This window comes from Diabrotica undecimpunctata, chromosome 4 (assembly GCF_040954645.1).
Source record: "Diabrotica undecimpunctata isolate CICGRU chromosome 4, icDiaUnde3, whole genome shotgun sequence".
NCBI lineage: Eukaryota > Metazoa > Arthropoda > Insecta > Coleoptera > Chrysomelidae > Diabrotica > Diabrotica undecimpunctata.
In genome coordinates, this window is record NC_092806.1 from 77,442,162 (window position 1) to 77,459,333 (window position 17,172).

Below are 17,172 nucleotides of genomic sequence, written 5' to 3' on the forward strand. Positions count from 1 at the left end.
AGAGATTATTTCTATTAGCAACCTCAAAAAAATTCATTGTAGAACGACATAGAAAAAATAAAAATGATCAAAACAGCAGAAGAAAACAGACATTTAATTATTACTTTCAAATAGGCAGTCGAGAAATTCAGGTCTGTAAAACCTTTTATTTGAGCACCTTATCAATCAGTCAAACCCCTGTATACACAGCTCATTTGAAAAAGGACATTATTTCAAACACACCTGATATACCTGCCCAAGGAAAACACATAAAATATAAGATACCTGAAGAAGATGTCAATTTTGTTAAGAAACACATAGAATCATTCCCTGCAGTAGAATCTCACTACTGTAGAGCTAATACACAACGACGGTACTTACAGTCATCTTTGAGTATTAAAAAAATGTATAATCTTTACTCCGAACTTTGTAATGAATCCAATAAACAACCAGTAAAAGAGTCTTTTTATCGGCAACTAGTTTGCAATGACTACAATATTTATTTTCATGTACCTAAGAAAGATCGTTGTGATCTATGTGAAGAGATCAAACTAAAACATAAGGAAGGTATATTATTGGAGGCTGAACAATCAACAGTGTATGATCAGCACATACAAGCAAAGAATGCGGCTCGTGAAGAAAAAACGAAAGATAGAGAAACTCACAATAATTTTTTGGTGTTTGACTTACAAAATGTCTTGAGCTGTCCTCATGCTGAAGTAAGTAACTTTTATTATAAAAGTAAGTTAAATGTTTACAATTTAACTGCAATATTATCCAAAACGAAACAAGTGTACTGTGCCTTGTGAAGTGAAGCTCTTATGGGTAGAAGTGGCAACGATATAGCAAGTGCATTGATCAAAATTCTAGAAGCTGTTTTTAGAGATCATCCCAATATGAAAACCATAGTATTGTGGAGTGATAGTTGTGTACCACAAAACAAAAATTCCCTGATGTCTGCAGCGATTGCGTCCTTTCTAAAAAAGAATTCAAACATCGAATCCATAATAATGAAGTTTTCATCTCCAGGTCATTCGTGCAATCAAGAGATCGATGCAGTTCACAGCTGCATAGAGAGAGTTTTAAAAAAAGCAGAGTATTATTCTCCGTTATCTCTTTTACGGTTGCTGTTAAAGGTGAGTTCTAGAAAGCCTTACAAGATAATGCAATTGAAAGAAAACGATTTTAAGGACTTCAAATCGTATGCTCTTCAATATAACTACAAGATTATACCATTTACTCAAGTAGTTGCATTACAATTTTCACAATCCATATTTGAAATGGGATATAAAGTGAGTCACGCACATAGTGACTGGAAGAAAGTATCCATCCGCAATTTTCGACCTACTAGAACTAACTGCGAAAAGAAAGAATTTATCAAGGAACCAACTCGTTCATTAGTCACAAGATTACTTCCTCAAAACAAAGTTCAGGCCATCAAAAGTATGTTTAAGTGGATGCCAGAAGTGGATAAAGCTTATTATACATCTATACTCCCCAAAAACAATATGTAATAATGTATGGTGTGTATACCACGTAAACATAACTATATAAACACGTTTTTTTATCTTTTTCTGTAAAGTTATAACCATATATTTCACAATTATTTTCATCACAAAGTTGTATGTTAGTATATTAAATAAAAAAAATGAAACTACATAGTTGTATGTGTTTTTTTGTTTTACAAAAATTTCGAGAAAAACATTGTTTTTCATATTCTTTGTCTTCTAAATGTAAATAAATACATCTATATTAGCAAACTTTAAAGCGATACAAAACTAGGTGTACCCGTTTCTCCGTTACAGTGAAGCATTTTTTGTTTTTCATTTTTCTCAAAACTTAGTTTACTGCACATACAACAGTATAATTCTGAGCTAACGATATGGGTCGGAGACATGGACCATTTCCAAGGCAGATGAAAACCTCCTGCTTATATTTGAACGAAGGATCCTGAGAAGAATATTCGGTGGCATCTGTGAAAATGGTGTTTGGAGAAGGAGGTACAACTACGAGATATATAACAGATATAAACATATATTTGGTGGTAAAGACGTAGTATCCCTTATAAAAATAGGAAGACTAAGATGGGCAGGACATCTGGCAAGAACAGCAGAAAAACCCTCCTAGAAGAATCCTTATGTCACAATCTGTGGGAAGTAGAAGTAGGGGTAGGCCAAAACTCAGATGGAGAGATTGTGTAGATGAGGATGGTAGAAAAATAGGCGCAGCAAACTGTCAACAGTTGGAAATGGATAGGACTGATTGGCGTAATAGACTTGCGAAGGTCGAGGCTCTTTTATAGGGCTGTAGCACCAATGATGATGATGAAGTCTTGAAGTTGATTATGATATTTAATCCAAGTAGTATATAGATCTTGTGGGATTGATTCATCCCAATTAAGTTTGTGTTGCCACTAAGTAATGCATTTGGCTATGATTACTATAGGTTCAACTAATCCTAGCGGGTAGAATATTTGAGAGACACAAGATAGGATTTTTCGTTTAGTTGTACATGAATTATGAAGAGTTTTTGTTTAATATTTTTACGTATCAGAGTGAGAGTTCCAAAGGAGACCTAAAGTTTTATTATTGCAGTCCTCACCGAAGTTTAATGTGACATTAGCATCTTCACATTGTTCAAAAAGTACTTGCGCTACATTGCACATGAATTTACGGAGTGAAAAGCCACCAGAATTGAATATTTTATTATATATAAGTGATTCAAAGGTATCTTTTAAATAGCCATTGCTCAAAATTTCCATCAAAGGATGGCAAAGATATAGATGGTATTTTAACGTGTTGTGTTTCTATTGCTGCATTTGAAACATTAGAATTGCTGCTCGAGAGTGATGCATTGTTTAAATGTTTATCATTTGAGTCAATTAGGATTGTTTGACACTCAGAAGCGATATTAAAATAACTGTTTTCGAACTCTAGACGTTCGTTCTCATTTATTATATCATTAGTGGTGTCTTAAAAATTAGGACTTGCTTTTGTTTTTTCTTTGTGAAGTTTTTAAATTTTGTTATCTGAGATTTATAATTTCTACGAGTGATATGAAGCTTTATAAGTTCAGAATCAAATTCATCATTAGACATTTTAAATATTGATTAATAAAAAAACAAGCAGGATTTACAAAGAAATAATGCAATAAAGTACAATTGTTGTGAATTGTCTCCCTTCTACAGCACAAGTAGCGGGCCAGACGTTGGAACTGGCATGTAGACTAGGATTAAATAATCCTTCGTCGAAACAATTTTCTAAGTCGAAATTGTAATAATAATGCTTGATGAATTTAAGGCCACTTTATTTTTGGTTGCACTGTTACAAATGATAGTTATTTACAAAAGTATTTAATTAAAACTAAACTATTTACTTTTCTGTTATGTACAGAAAGTTTACGTAGAGCACGTGTATTTTTACACAAATCTTGAGATGTAGCTACTTTCAGGTACGAGAACGAAGTCTGGTGCGAGTAAGAACCGAGAGAGAAGTCTTGGGTGTAACTAGTGTCCGTCACGAGGATCGGTAACGAAGTCTGAGAGTGGAGTCTGGTATGACTATCCCACTTGAGGATCGAGGACGAAGTCTCTGAATGCCGCTTTAAATCAACCTTTTATATGAACAGAAACCGCCAATTTTTCAACGGTTTGTAACGAATTTTAACGTTTCAAATGGTGGGTTCTCATAAGCCTCTTTTTGTATACATTTACGAAGAAATTGCATAATAATAAAAGAATAAAACTAAAAGATTGTATTGTCGTTTTACGAGTTTCGAGAACAAGTAAACGTTGTTGGCCCAGTCCTAGGTAGACAAAAAACTTGTTTTTTGTAACGAATTAGCGAAGCGGTTGGTACAAGGAAAAAACGTTCATGGCCAGTTGTGGTCATAAAAATGATAATAATAATAGTCTCCCGTTTCATACCGCTTCGCGGCTTTGGGAGTATAGCAGGGTAGTCTGCTATATCTAGGGCCTACGGTATACGGGCCTTTCATAAAAATGATAATTGTTTATATTGAGAAGAGGAGAATTGGCGGTAAAATAATATCGAAGTGTGTTTGGACACCAAAAGGAACAACCTCTTTTAGCGGAGTTTTAACGGAAAACGAACGAGACAAAAAACTCGATTTATTTGAGCTGAGATATACCAAAAATAAATAGAATATATTTTCGTGTTTTATTAATAATTGTAACAAAATAAGGAGGGATTATGGTGACATGTTAAGACTTTAACAACAATGTTAAAAAAAGGTAGAATATTCAGTAACAATTTGTTTATTGTATAATTAAGCAAAACGTTTAAGAATTAATAAAATTATAGATATCAAGTCGAAACAAGAATGAAATCATAAGAGTAGACATTGAACGCATTTAGTGACCTGTAAATCTTGTTTCGCACTTGACCCTTATCAAATCGTCGGCGGTATATGCTTTATCAATAGAGCATAATTATGTAGGATCAGCTAAAACGCCGCATACGACAACTAAATCCCGTTCCAAATACGATAGAACAGCTTCGGCTTGCTGCAAAGGATAAATGGAATGCAGTTCCCCAAGAATATGTATAAAATTTACCTGCCAGCATGCCGAGAAGGATGCAAGCAGTAATAGGAGCTAGAGAAAGGAACACTCGTTACTGATCATGCACTTGTTTTAGTTAAAAAGACTTGTTTAATCAATTTATATTAGCATTTAAGTTTAGAGTAAAATAGCCTTATTTACCTAACATTAAGCATATTTTTCTCCGCATAGAAACTAAAAAAATTGTTCATTAAACATTGTTAAAATAAACTTCTCCTTACAATAAACGAATTGTTTATTGTTTTATTTTGTTAAATAAATGTTATTATTTTAACGTTGTACCCCAGTTTAAAAAAAAAGAGCAAACAAGGGCGCTCTATCTTGAAACTGTATTGAGTTTTTTGAAGAACGCAGCTGGCCTTTTCATTCGGCTATCCGCCCTCCTCTTACTCTAGTCGGAAATAAAAGTACTTTTTGTTTACAAAACTCCTGTTTAAATATTTTTCAATAATTTTGTTTGCTGAAAGTTTTGTTAAAATGATTTGTCATAAAAGATTGGATAATTTCAGCCAATAATGTTGTTAATTAACGTAACAGTCATTAAAAAAAGGGACTCCTAAAGGTCGTAGGACCTCTTTTTTTTTTCTAAAAGTTGTGTTTTTAACCAGCTTTCCGAATATTTTTAGCCGTTTCCGTAAAACCTAATTTTACGGAATTATTGTAAATGTTTATAGGCTTTAAAAGTGCTATTTATTATTAAATCTTATTGTGTGCATAAATGAAATTTTTTTAAACTTTTTTTCCATAGACTAGTCATATACGTCTTAACAAAGAAAATAAGCTCCGGATTATTCAGATACATTTAGTAAAAATATCTAGACCGAACTTAAAAATTAGCTTATTTTTCAAAAAAACTACTCAGGTACATTTAAACAAATTTTAATAAATAATAAAAAAGTTATTAAACAATATTCAAAAACAGCGATTTTATTGTTCATTTTCCAATAACTTTGCAATAACTATTTTAATTTAGCATATCTCATTTTGTGTATCTTTTTTTCTGAAAAAGTTGTCTGTTGACGTCAAATCTCTAAATAAACAAGTTTTTTAGTTATGAGCAAAATAATGCGTTTTGATTGTTTATTTAAAAATATTTTTATTAAAAAATTGATGAATCCCTAGATGAGAATGTATGTCATAAATCCGACATAATGTCAGTTTTTGACATATGATATTATGTATAAGCCCAGACTGTGTAGAGCATCCATGTGAACGCCATCCATCGAAGGCTAGATTATTGTCAAATTATATAGGCATTTTTAGATTTCTAAATGCAGAGCAGTACCTCAGGTACCAATGTTATCACTTCACTTTATGCAAATTATCATTATGCACACACTAACCATTAAATTTAGAACTTGACACTTCAACACTAACACACCAGAATTAACTTCTCATCGTTCTCTTATAATACAATAGCATATTCTCCAGTAGCAACAGCACCGCCCGCCCCGAACTACAGTCGTCAGAATCATCCGGAATTATACGCAGGAGCTTACGAGATGAGAAACAAAGTCTGACAAAGTGAGGGTGGCCAGCCACAACAGCAGGGCTCTCCGCCTCCTGACTATCCTGGCACTCCTTTAGTTAATGTGTCTTCGTCGTTTTTGCTCGTTCATCAAGTAGGCAGAACGAACGTGGACAAAACGGAAGAGAGTGACGCCGGCTCTACTGTTTAGGTTAAACATATACATATATATTATCGTCATTTTTTAAAAGGCAGCTCTGATCAGGGTTTTAACAAATTACAGTAAAGATTGATTTTGACAATATATATATATATATATATATATATATATATATATATATATATATATATATATATATATATATATATATATATATATATATAAATTTATTTTTGTATCTGACCTTCGAGTGCGCAGTAACAAAGCGATAAGTAGTGGGAGATACTGCCATAGCGTACCATCTTTATTACTTTTAGTATGTGACGCAAAATGAAATTTTTCATTATATTTATATATAAATGTTTAGTTTTATGGACGATACAGTATTTACTAATATTTTCTAATTATAATGCCGCTACAAAAATTTAAAAAATTAAGATACAATTTTTTCAGTAACACAGAAATTTTATAGCATTATAATTATAGTTGCATATATACATTTTGGTTTACTTTTTATGAAAACTGCACAGGGCGTGTTGATTATTAACTTTTTTGGGAGAGAGGGAATTTAATTATATTTCATCATTCATATTATAATAATAAAAATAATAACATCATTCCTATTCAATTACACTAAACTTTCTTTAATCCGGCACCCCCGGGATTTAAACATGTTTAATAATCAACAATAAACAACATATATACACATCAAAATCTTTAAAACCAGTTCTGGATTTTTTTTTCATTATCATACATTTAGAAGCACTAGTTTTAGTTTAATAAGTATACTATGTTATATAAGTATTAAGTTTATTGATTAACCAAGCTTTTTGCCTTATGGGGGACTTCTCAAGTCCCCCGTAAATTAAAAAAATCTATAAATACTGGCCATTGGTAACTCACGCTATCATGTTCTTATCGTGTTAGTTACATATTGTGCAGAACAGTAAATAAAACTGGTAAAGTCAACATCTCTTATGGGGAAATGTTTAATTTTTTATTTGAAGTGCTCTTTTCGCATTTGACCTTAACACCTTAAAGTTGTGTCGGACAACTAAGCCGGATCATTGGGTGCGGATTAGATAAAGTTTATTGTAGATAACAATGGAAGTGGGTGTGGTGTATTATTCTATGTGGTATTTAATACATTTGTCTGTCTTGTTTAAAATCTATAAAAAAATGTTTAAAAACTTGGGTTTACCCCCAAAAAAGTTGCTGAAAAGTCACCAGATTCACATTTTTTATTTTGACATTTACTCTACAATTAATTCATTAGATACTTCAGTAGTTCTTAAACACAATTCTATTGGTAATGACAAAAATGACAGTTTATTATAAATTTAAAGACTTTTTTTAATAAATTTCAATTTAAGTCATTAACCGAAGTGTTTTATTTTTTTTAGCAGACCTTTGTAGTTACGATACAATATCGCTGTAATTACTAAGAAAAAGAGAGATTGGTATTGCTGTCAAAACATAACCTAACAACAATATTCGCTTGTACTTAATACTGCATTTATATTTGAAATAAGGTACTAGAATGTAGTTTTATTAAAAATTTATTTGTATACAAATATTAAAAGTAAAAATAAAAGTAAAACTACAACAAAAAAATATACACTCGCTATCATAAAACCCGGGTCACTTTGAAAATCGCCGTTATTTCATTTTTAACGAGCTTTATCGTAAATAATAACACACAAATACAAACTAATGCATGTTTCTGAGAATTGTTGTCGGCTTAGCGGTTTTCTTTGTAATAAAGAATTCCAATGATGCCGATTTCGCGGAAAACTATACGCTTCCCAAAATGAACGGTACCTGTAACTGCCGCTTGTTTTAAATGTCTCATTTGTGCTTCGACTTTCTGTTCAAACGCAACAAACAAACGTTTATTATTGCCACCATTAGTGTTTATTATTGTTTATTTTTTGCCAAAAATGCCTTGACTGTTGTTGAAACGACACGCATTGTTGCGTTTGTGGAAGACGGTCACACTCAACGGCAAGTCGCAAGAGCTGTTGGCGTAAGCCTTTCTACGGTTCAACGAGTGCTTCAACGCTTTCAGAAGATGAGTTTGCTAACCAGACGACCTGGCTCTGGACGAAGAATAACGACCACGGCACGAGATGACCATTTCCTTGTGTTTCAGGCTTTACGAAATTGCAATGTTAGCGTTGCAACAGACAATACGCGCATTGGGGAATTAATGATTGGAGCAAAGTGTTATTTTCAGATGAATCCCGTTTCACCCTAACTGGATCCAATGGACGTGTAAGAGTTTGGAGGAGAACCAGTGAACGATTTTCACAAGCTTGCATTGCTCCAAGAATGCCATTTGGTGGAGGCTCGGTCATGGCTTGGGGAGGTGTATCTTCCGACTTCCGCACAGAATTACCCTTCATCGAAAATGGGTCCTTAACTGCACGAAAGTACATTACGGAGATTCTGGAAGAACATGTTATGCCCACCATGACAGGGCTTGGAGAAGGCGCAGTTTTTATGCAGGACAACGTGCGACTGCAGGTTGCCAGGATCAGTATGCAATACTTGGACAAGGTTGGAATTACGAGGTTACCCTGGCTAGCTAGATCTCCGGATCTGAATCCCATCAAACATCTCTGGGACGATTTGAAAAAACGTATTCAAACCCATACACCTCCTACTAACAACGCACAGGAGCTTAAGGATCTGCTAGTGAGAGAGTGGAATAACATACCACAACATGTAATTCGGAGAAAAATTGAGAATATGGCCCGTCGTCTGCAAGAGGTTATTAGAGCAAGGGGAGGCAATACACGACATTAGTCATTGAAATTCCACCCATATTTTACCACGTTCTGTATTTGTCATTTTTTCTTTCATATGTCTGTTTCAACAATTTGGTTTGTTTTCTGCTTTTTCAATAAAAACAATAAAAAAACCGTTTTTTCTTTCTTTCAAAACAAACATTGATGACAAATAAAAATACATTAGCCTAAAAAAAATACATTAGCCTAAAAAAACGTTATTACTGCACCAGATGCAAAAATATTCAAGAAACTTGAAATTTTCAAGGTGACCCGGATTTTATGATCGCGAGTGTATATAGATAAAATAATTTAACCACATTTCTTGTCCAAAACGGGTTTTGATTCGATTAAGCTGACAGGCAATATAATTCAACATGCTTTTTGTAGTTTTTAAACAAGTCATAGTAAATAACGTTTGTCTCATGTTCCCAAGACTCTTGAGGCTATAGTTCAATATTGCAACTATTCCTATCTATACACTTATTGTATTATAACAGCCGGTTTCAAAAACGCTCACCACCTTAGTTTATTAAGTATTAATAATTATTAATGTATTATTACTATTAACGAGTTAACTGTCAGCGTGTATCAGAAAGACACTTACATACCTTAAACTACTATACTTTAAAAATCTGTAATAATTCTTTGTTGCTATAGCTCGAAGAAATAAGTTTTTTTTCTCTGTACTAAACTTTTTGTTAGTTATTATAGGCCTATATAAAGAAAGCCCATACGTTTTCTGCAGATATTTCTGCATCTTTTTTAATTATTAACAATTTAGTGTAATAAATGCAATTTTTTCGATTTTTTGGCTTACCATTAAAAACTTTAATATTTGAGGTAAAATTACGAAATTTATCTGTTAAAACATAACAAGCTTTAAAATGGCGATTGCAAAAAGTTGTAAAATTAATTTGTTGTTTTGCCCAGTGACCTTTTTTGCAATAACATTAGTAAAAAATAATGAAGATGCGGTAATTCTACGCATACCAAATGAAAGTCTAAGAGTTAAGCTATTAACGTATTATAGAAAAATGAAAAAAAAGTTTTTTTTATAACACAAAACCCTTCAGCAAAATTACTGTTACTTTTGATTTATAAACAAATAGAATAACTTTTAAACTATTGCTCTCGTAGATAACATCTTTTTTCATATTCAAAAAGCTGATAATTTTCACAGAGATTTGAAAGAAATAGAAGATTATTCTGGGACGATTAAATAAAATGTAGGAATTTTAATTCCCTGCTAATTTGTTTATAATAATTAAAAAAAGTAAGTAATTTCATTTTAAGGATAAAGACTTAAAGTAATTAGAATAGAATAAAAAATTAGATTTTTTTGGAAAAAATATATTTTTTCAACTTTTTAACATTACTATTTGTAATGTACGCAAAAATTATATACGGATTATTAAAAAAAGATCAAAATCTATCATCTAGAACCGAAGATAAAGAAACTTCCAGTATTTTACAGTTCATAAACTTTTAAGAACGCTTGAATTTTTAGTCCCTCCTTAACATGGTTCAACAACCTTCATTTCAACTTTATTTGTAACACTTACAGACAATGCTAAGTTTAATATTATCCCTACTTTTTGCCTAATCATTCTAGAATATCTTTGTTTTTTTTTATAAAATAACAGTAATTCTGCAACACAATTTTTGGTTATAAAAATGATTTTTTTAACCCTTTTTTGATACATATTAATAGTTTAACTTTTTAAATAATTTTAACTTTTATTTGGTATGCATATAATTACCGTATCTTTTTTATTTTCTGGCTTATATTATTGCATAAAATGTCTCAGGGATTAACAAATAGAATTTAAGCTAATTAATTAACGATATATTAAGGGTCATTATACTCAACTTTTTGTGCAATAACAAAGATCTAGGTTGATTTTTACAATAGTTATATAGTTATAACCAATTAACGATTATGGCTTATTTTGCAGTTTTCCAAGCAAGAAATTAATTTTGTAATTTTACCTCGAATATTAAGCTTTTTAATGGTAAACAAAAAATTGAAAACATATAGGTTTTCTTTAGATAGGCCTATAATAACTAAAAAAAAAATCAGTCCCTAACAGGGTCATTTTTTTTCCTGATGTACTTTGCTGCATTTTAAGGATTACAAGTACGTTAAAATATTTTATGAGTTAAACGGCATTAGTACCGTTTTTGCCTCTTGATGCCTCAAAAACGCACAGAAAACACATTTTTAAGACGACATATATAGAAAGGAAACGCTCGCAAAGAACGTCTCGCATACAGTGTTTTATGAAACAATGCCCTAAAAAAGGCACATCAAAGAAAAAGTAAGTGTATTGAAGGTAGCACTGTATACCACAAGGCACAGAAAGTGCATGTTGATGCATGCAATTTAAATGCAATATCGCGGAAAAAGATTCACGACATAGAAGAGACAGGCAATGTTGTATACGATATTAAATACAACAACATACGAAAATGGGTACTTTTTAAATGCACCGTAAATAAAAAGGGGCAACTTGCCAAGAACTGAATACAACAGAACATCAAAAGTGGCATCATGAAAAGCGCCGTAAATAAAACGAGCTAAGTTGCATAGAACGTACATACAGCAGGCAATGTTGTGAAGAGGTACGCGTAAACGAATACGAGGTAAGTGCAAAATGTGACTTATCAGATTAAGTTCTTCTAGTTTGTATTGATATTTATTAACTATTAAGATTAGTTTTGGATCAACTCAACCAAATACCTGTATTTACATTGTAGCTGATAGATATATATGGAGATTAATGAACGTTTATGAAACCGACTATTTCAATATTTTTAAATTGATTCAGGTTTAAGTATGACTTATTGTATTTTTAATAAAATTTACTGTAATTTTTTAAATCTCTGAATAGTGAAGCTGCATTATAAGTTAAAACCTATCATGTGAACTAGACTGGTTTATTTTAAAAATTCGGCCAACGTGCTCTGTGATCCAAGACACGCGCGAACTTTGTGAAAAGTGCGTGTGAAAACTTTGTTTGAATATTTGAAAATTTAAATAAAAACGGGTGCATTTAAAATTGTAGTCACCGTTAATTTTCGTGTTTCGAAATTTTAAGTGATTTTTTAGAATAAATTTTTAATTATTAGTTTTGGCTTCCTTCGAATGTAAGGCTGATATTTTTATCTCGAGAAAGGTAGTCTAACCTTGAAAAAATTACTTTTTCGGGATTAGTTCAGGCAGTATCTGTTCTAACACCCTCATTTGTTAAAATCGTATATAATCCTATTTTTTTACTTTAATCGCTTCAAAATATTAGAAATGATAATTTTACTACCGGACACTTCAAAAGGTGGGCTTAATTTGTTATTAAACAATTTGTGAAAAAAATTCAATTCAAAAGTTCAATTTTTTCTCTTTTTCGTTCTTATATCTCGGCAGCTATGCATTTTAGAAAAATTTTGTAACGACAAAAAGTTTTACAATTCAATTTCCTGTAAGATGAAATTGATTGCAAATTGAAAAAATAATAATTATTATTGCAAAATTTGCAAAAACCTTTGAAAAAGGGTAAAAAATCAATGTTTTTCAATAATTTTTTTCAGGTATTTAAGAGCTACATAGAACCTTCAAAATTTAATTTTTGCAAAATAATTTTGCAATCTAAATTAAAAAAAAAATTATTCATTTACAAAACTATGCAGAGCCAACAAAAAAACTTACTGAAAATTTTTGATAGGTAAATTTATATTTACCTCATTTATACGTAAAAACATGGAAAATAAATAATTAAACGCTTTAAAAGTATTATATTTGAAAGTTAAAGACCCCAGATAAACAAAATGATCAAAATTGGTCCACTAGAAGCTGAGATAATTGAAATTTTTAAGCGCGGCTAAATGCTATCCCCGCTACTGCCTCTCGTCGATTTTTCTGTATTTTTAAAGTTTAAATCAACGTTTTAACCAGGTTGAAAAAAGAAAAGGTTAAAATTTATATCTACTAAAAGGCACACATGTGTATTTGTTTAAAAAAAACGGACCTCCGTCCCTCGTACTATTGTTATAAATGCCGGTCAAGTTTAGAAAAAAAAATGAAAATTGGAAAAGCTTTTTGTTTATTAACCTAAAAATTGTATAGTTGTTTAAAAAATGTCCTAGGCTCTCCTATTCAACGGATTGCAATGATTCAAATTTAGAATTTTTGTTTGAAAGCTTTAATGCCTTTTATATGTAAAATAATTTTCAAGTATTAAAACTTTTTTTGTTGGCTCTGCATAATTTTGAAAATTAATAACTTTTTTCTTAAATTTAGATTGCAAAACTAATTTGCAAAAACTGCTTGATCGATTGTGCTGAAATTTTGTGTAGTGTTTTTTTTATACTAAAAAGGTTTTCTGGGTAAATTTTGAAGGTTCTATGTGATTTCTAAATGCCTGAAAAAGAATATTGAAAAAACATTAATTTTTGACCCGGTTTTTGCTAATTTTGCAAAAATAATATTTTTAATATAATTTAATATAATATATTTCAATTTGCAATCAATTCTGTCGTGTCGGAAATTTAATTGCAAAACTTTTTTGTCTTCACAAATTTTTTCTAAAATGCATAGCCACCAAAATATAATAACGAAAAGAAGAAAAAATAAATTTTTTTCACAAATTGTTCAATAAAAAATTTAGCCCACGTTTTGAAGTGTCCGCTTAGTGAAATTATCATTTCAAATAATATTTTGAAGCGATTAAAGCCAAAAACTAGGATAATATACGATTTGCCCAACCCAAAACAGATACCGTCTGGTCTAGATGTTTTTAAGCTCCGCGTATTGGAATATCTTTAGTAAGTTTTTTTTTAAATCTTCGAATGAGTTTGATAAACTTCTTTTTGTACTTTTGATGTTTGTATAGAAGCTTATCTATGTTTTTTATAAAACTCGTTCGAGATTTATTTTATTAGAGAATTGTTTTCTATTGTGAGTTGATATAGCCTTGTATAAATGACGGGTGAAGAACAAAACTTTTTCCAAAAAGTTTATAAAACTAGTAAAGTCATAAGCAATTCAAACTGCGGAATCTATGAAAAATTCTCTTCTTTTCACCGATTCTGCTTATAAACGTGCGATTAAAAAATCTCTTGCGGAAATGTTATATTCATGTGAATTTCAGAAGACTACTAGGAGTTTTTTTATGATTAAACTATTAGACTTATTCCAAAGAATACGGATGAAATTTATTTAACTAGTTTTAATATTGCAAAGTATATTTTTTTCTTTTTTCGCTTACAGTCAACAAGGGAGGAGGGTGGTAAAGGTCATCATCATTATCTTTACCTTTGTCCCTACGCGGGGTCAGCTTTCCTTATTATATTTTTCCATAGGTTTCTTTCTTGGGTTATACTAATATCAATCCCCTTTACCGACATGCCCTGCCCAAGCGTCTTCTCACAGGTCTTTTTTGGTCTTCCCCTCCTACTTCTCTCAGGAACCCGCAGATCAGCAATTCTTCGTATTAGGTGATTAACGTCTCGGCATTGAACATTCAACCACCCTAATTCTATTGCATGCATATTTTCCTATTACGTAATACCGATTCTAGGTACTTGAAACTTTTCACAATCGTCTCACCATCCAAAAATATTTGTAGTAACTCCATTTTTAAATGAAAATTCCAATTACCCTGTTTTTTTTCTACTAAGTTTTAAACATTTTTCCTTAATACTTTGTCTCCACTGTTTCAGATTTTGTTTTAAATCACTTTGACTATTTTCTATTAACACTACATCATCGGCATTCATTAAGTACCAGGAATGTTACCCTGTAGTTTCGCTGTTATCTGATCCAACATTAAGAGATAAGTTGTAGCATATTAAACGATGAAGCGTTTAAGGCACAGAAAATGAACGAGACCACGTTGCTCAGAGTCTAAAGAGATGTGGGAGTGGTTGTTTAGACAGTTTCACTATTACACAAACTAAAGTAGAATTGGGGAGAAAGAAAAGAAAAGAATAATAGCTACTAGAGCTAAGCTAGAAATGTTAAATGAACAGAACAAGGAAACAAATGATAATCAAATTGTCGAAAAAGGGCGCCACCGGTTTTTTTCTGTATGGCTTCTAAAAAATTGTATATATATATATATATATATATATATATATATATATATATATATATATATATATATGATGTAAAAATATAGACGTTATGTATATAATAATCATTAAATATATATTTATACCTACAATAAATTTAACATAAATAAACAGAAAATTATGTGTATAAAACTTTTAAGACATTCTCTATAACAAATTTTTTAAAATACTATCATTATATTTTCAATCAAATATAAATAAACAACTAAATTGCGTCGATACATTTATTGCAGTAATAATTTCTGACCTACTTTTATCAAGGTATAATGTATAAGTTAAATTTGAATTAATTAAATTTTTCTTTATCTGCCAGCATCTAACTAACAATTTTTACATACTTTCATAAAGTACTTAAGAAAAGATTAAAATCTCATAATTATTTAACATTTTACTATTTTTATTTTATTTTATAATTATTATTTTTGAAACTTAAGAAAAAATTATGAATTTATAATTATTTAACATTATGTTGAAGTAATAAAAAAATTATGTAAGGTTAAACCTATAAAAAAATATCATTCGGCTTTGTAAACCCCTTATTGATGCCAGGATTGTCAACAAATTAAATACTTAACAGAATTTACTTATCTGGATGGTCCATTGATACATCCATGAAATGAAATAAATACGTACAGTCACAAATCCATGCATTCATTCATCCACCAGAAGGAATATTAGCGAAGATAAACAAAAGTGTTATATATTTAAAGATGTGTATTTTTTCCTTCTGTAATCAAGCAGAGAGAAAGGGACGTTAGTGTTTCTTTTACACTAAAAATTGTTACAAAAAAAACTTATGAAAAAATAAAAAAAACATACCTGGTGGACCGGAAGAACTGTACCTTTTTGCACCCATGAACTAACGCGTTCCGCCGAAATCTTGTGCGAGATTCGTATCGTGTAATCTCTCTAACTTATCAGATAAATTCCATAAGACGCAGTTTAAAAACGGTAAGTGCCTACAGCGACTTTATGTATTGCTTGTTTTTAAAAATACAGGGTCGCATAAAAGTTACTGCTTTATGTATTAAATTAAATCTAAAAAAATTCATGTCTCCCACAATCTTCACATATGCACGGGGAACTCCTTATTGAGTACTTACTACAGAATCTCTCGAGGAACTCTATGATATGCTTTCTCAAGATCAATGAATACCATATGAGCCATTTTTCTTTATTAGTGTATTTTTCCACCAACTGCCTTATAATGAAAATTGCATCTGTTATTGATCTGCCTTGTATAAGCCAAACTGATCGGATATTTCGGTTTTTTCGCGTATTCGTTTATCAATTATTCTCTCTCATATTTTCATGGTGTGACAGATAGTTTTATGTACAAGGATGGTAAAAAGGTATCTCAATAAATGGCCGAAAATAAACAATCTCCGTTTTAGGGAATGACACAGCCCTTCTTGTGAACAGTCAAGAAGAGTTACAGTTCAATTAAGTTAGTTTTTTACTTGACTCAACTATATAGACGGGTTTGACAGGTAAAATGTGTACTATAATATAGTACAAAAAGGCTCTCATCTAGGGATTCATCAATTTTTTAGTGGAACTATTTTTAAATAAACAATCAAAACGTCAAACTTGTATACTGCCTGGTGTTCCTCGGTGTTCCTAGCTGCTTACCATACACATTTAAAAAAGGATAAAGGATGTTCCGTTTTTTGGATTTTTTTTGTAGGGATACCTAAAATCAAAAATATACGCCACTCCGCCTGCAGATCTGGCAGAGTTGCGACAAAGAATTGTGACAGAATGCTTTATTGACACTGCAGGTATTTGCAAACGTACGAACAGGCTTTGAAAATATACTGTATTATTGTATGGAGGTCACAGGAGGTCATTTCGAACATTAATTTGGTTAATTTGATAAAATTGTGTGGTTTCTGTTATTACTGTGTTCAAACAATAAATTAGTTAAATCCAAAATTATCTTCAAAGTTATTCCGAAAATTAAAAAAAAGTAGAGTGTCGTGTAGAAAAAAAAAACACCTTTCAAATGATGTGCCATTCGACCACATTTGCTATTTGAAAAAATGCGGGGTAGCAGGTTACATTT

The 17,172-nt window shown here is 31.1% G+C and overlaps 1 protein-coding gene across 4 annotated transcripts in view; it reads left to right on the forward strand.

Moving 5' to 3' along the window:
- The window catches only part of kuz (zinc-dependent metalloprotease kuz), a 250,389-nt gene that overhangs the window by 214,169 nt on the left and 19,048 nt on the right, over positions 1–17,172 (forward strand). The window contains exon 11 of one of the 4 annotated variants that reach the window (XM_072529798.1): positions 5,981–6,322. The exons of 1 other annotated variant lie outside the window; for it this stretch is intronic. In XM_072529798.1, the coding sequence (XP_072385899.1) occupies positions 5,981–6,081 (101 nt within the window). In that variant the 3' untranslated portion in view covers positions 6,082–6,322. Of the gene's footprint in view, positions 1–5,980; positions 6,323–17,172 lie in introns of those variants that run through there. 2 more of the 4 variants (XM_072529799.1, XM_072529800.1) reach the window with 2 other exon arrangements.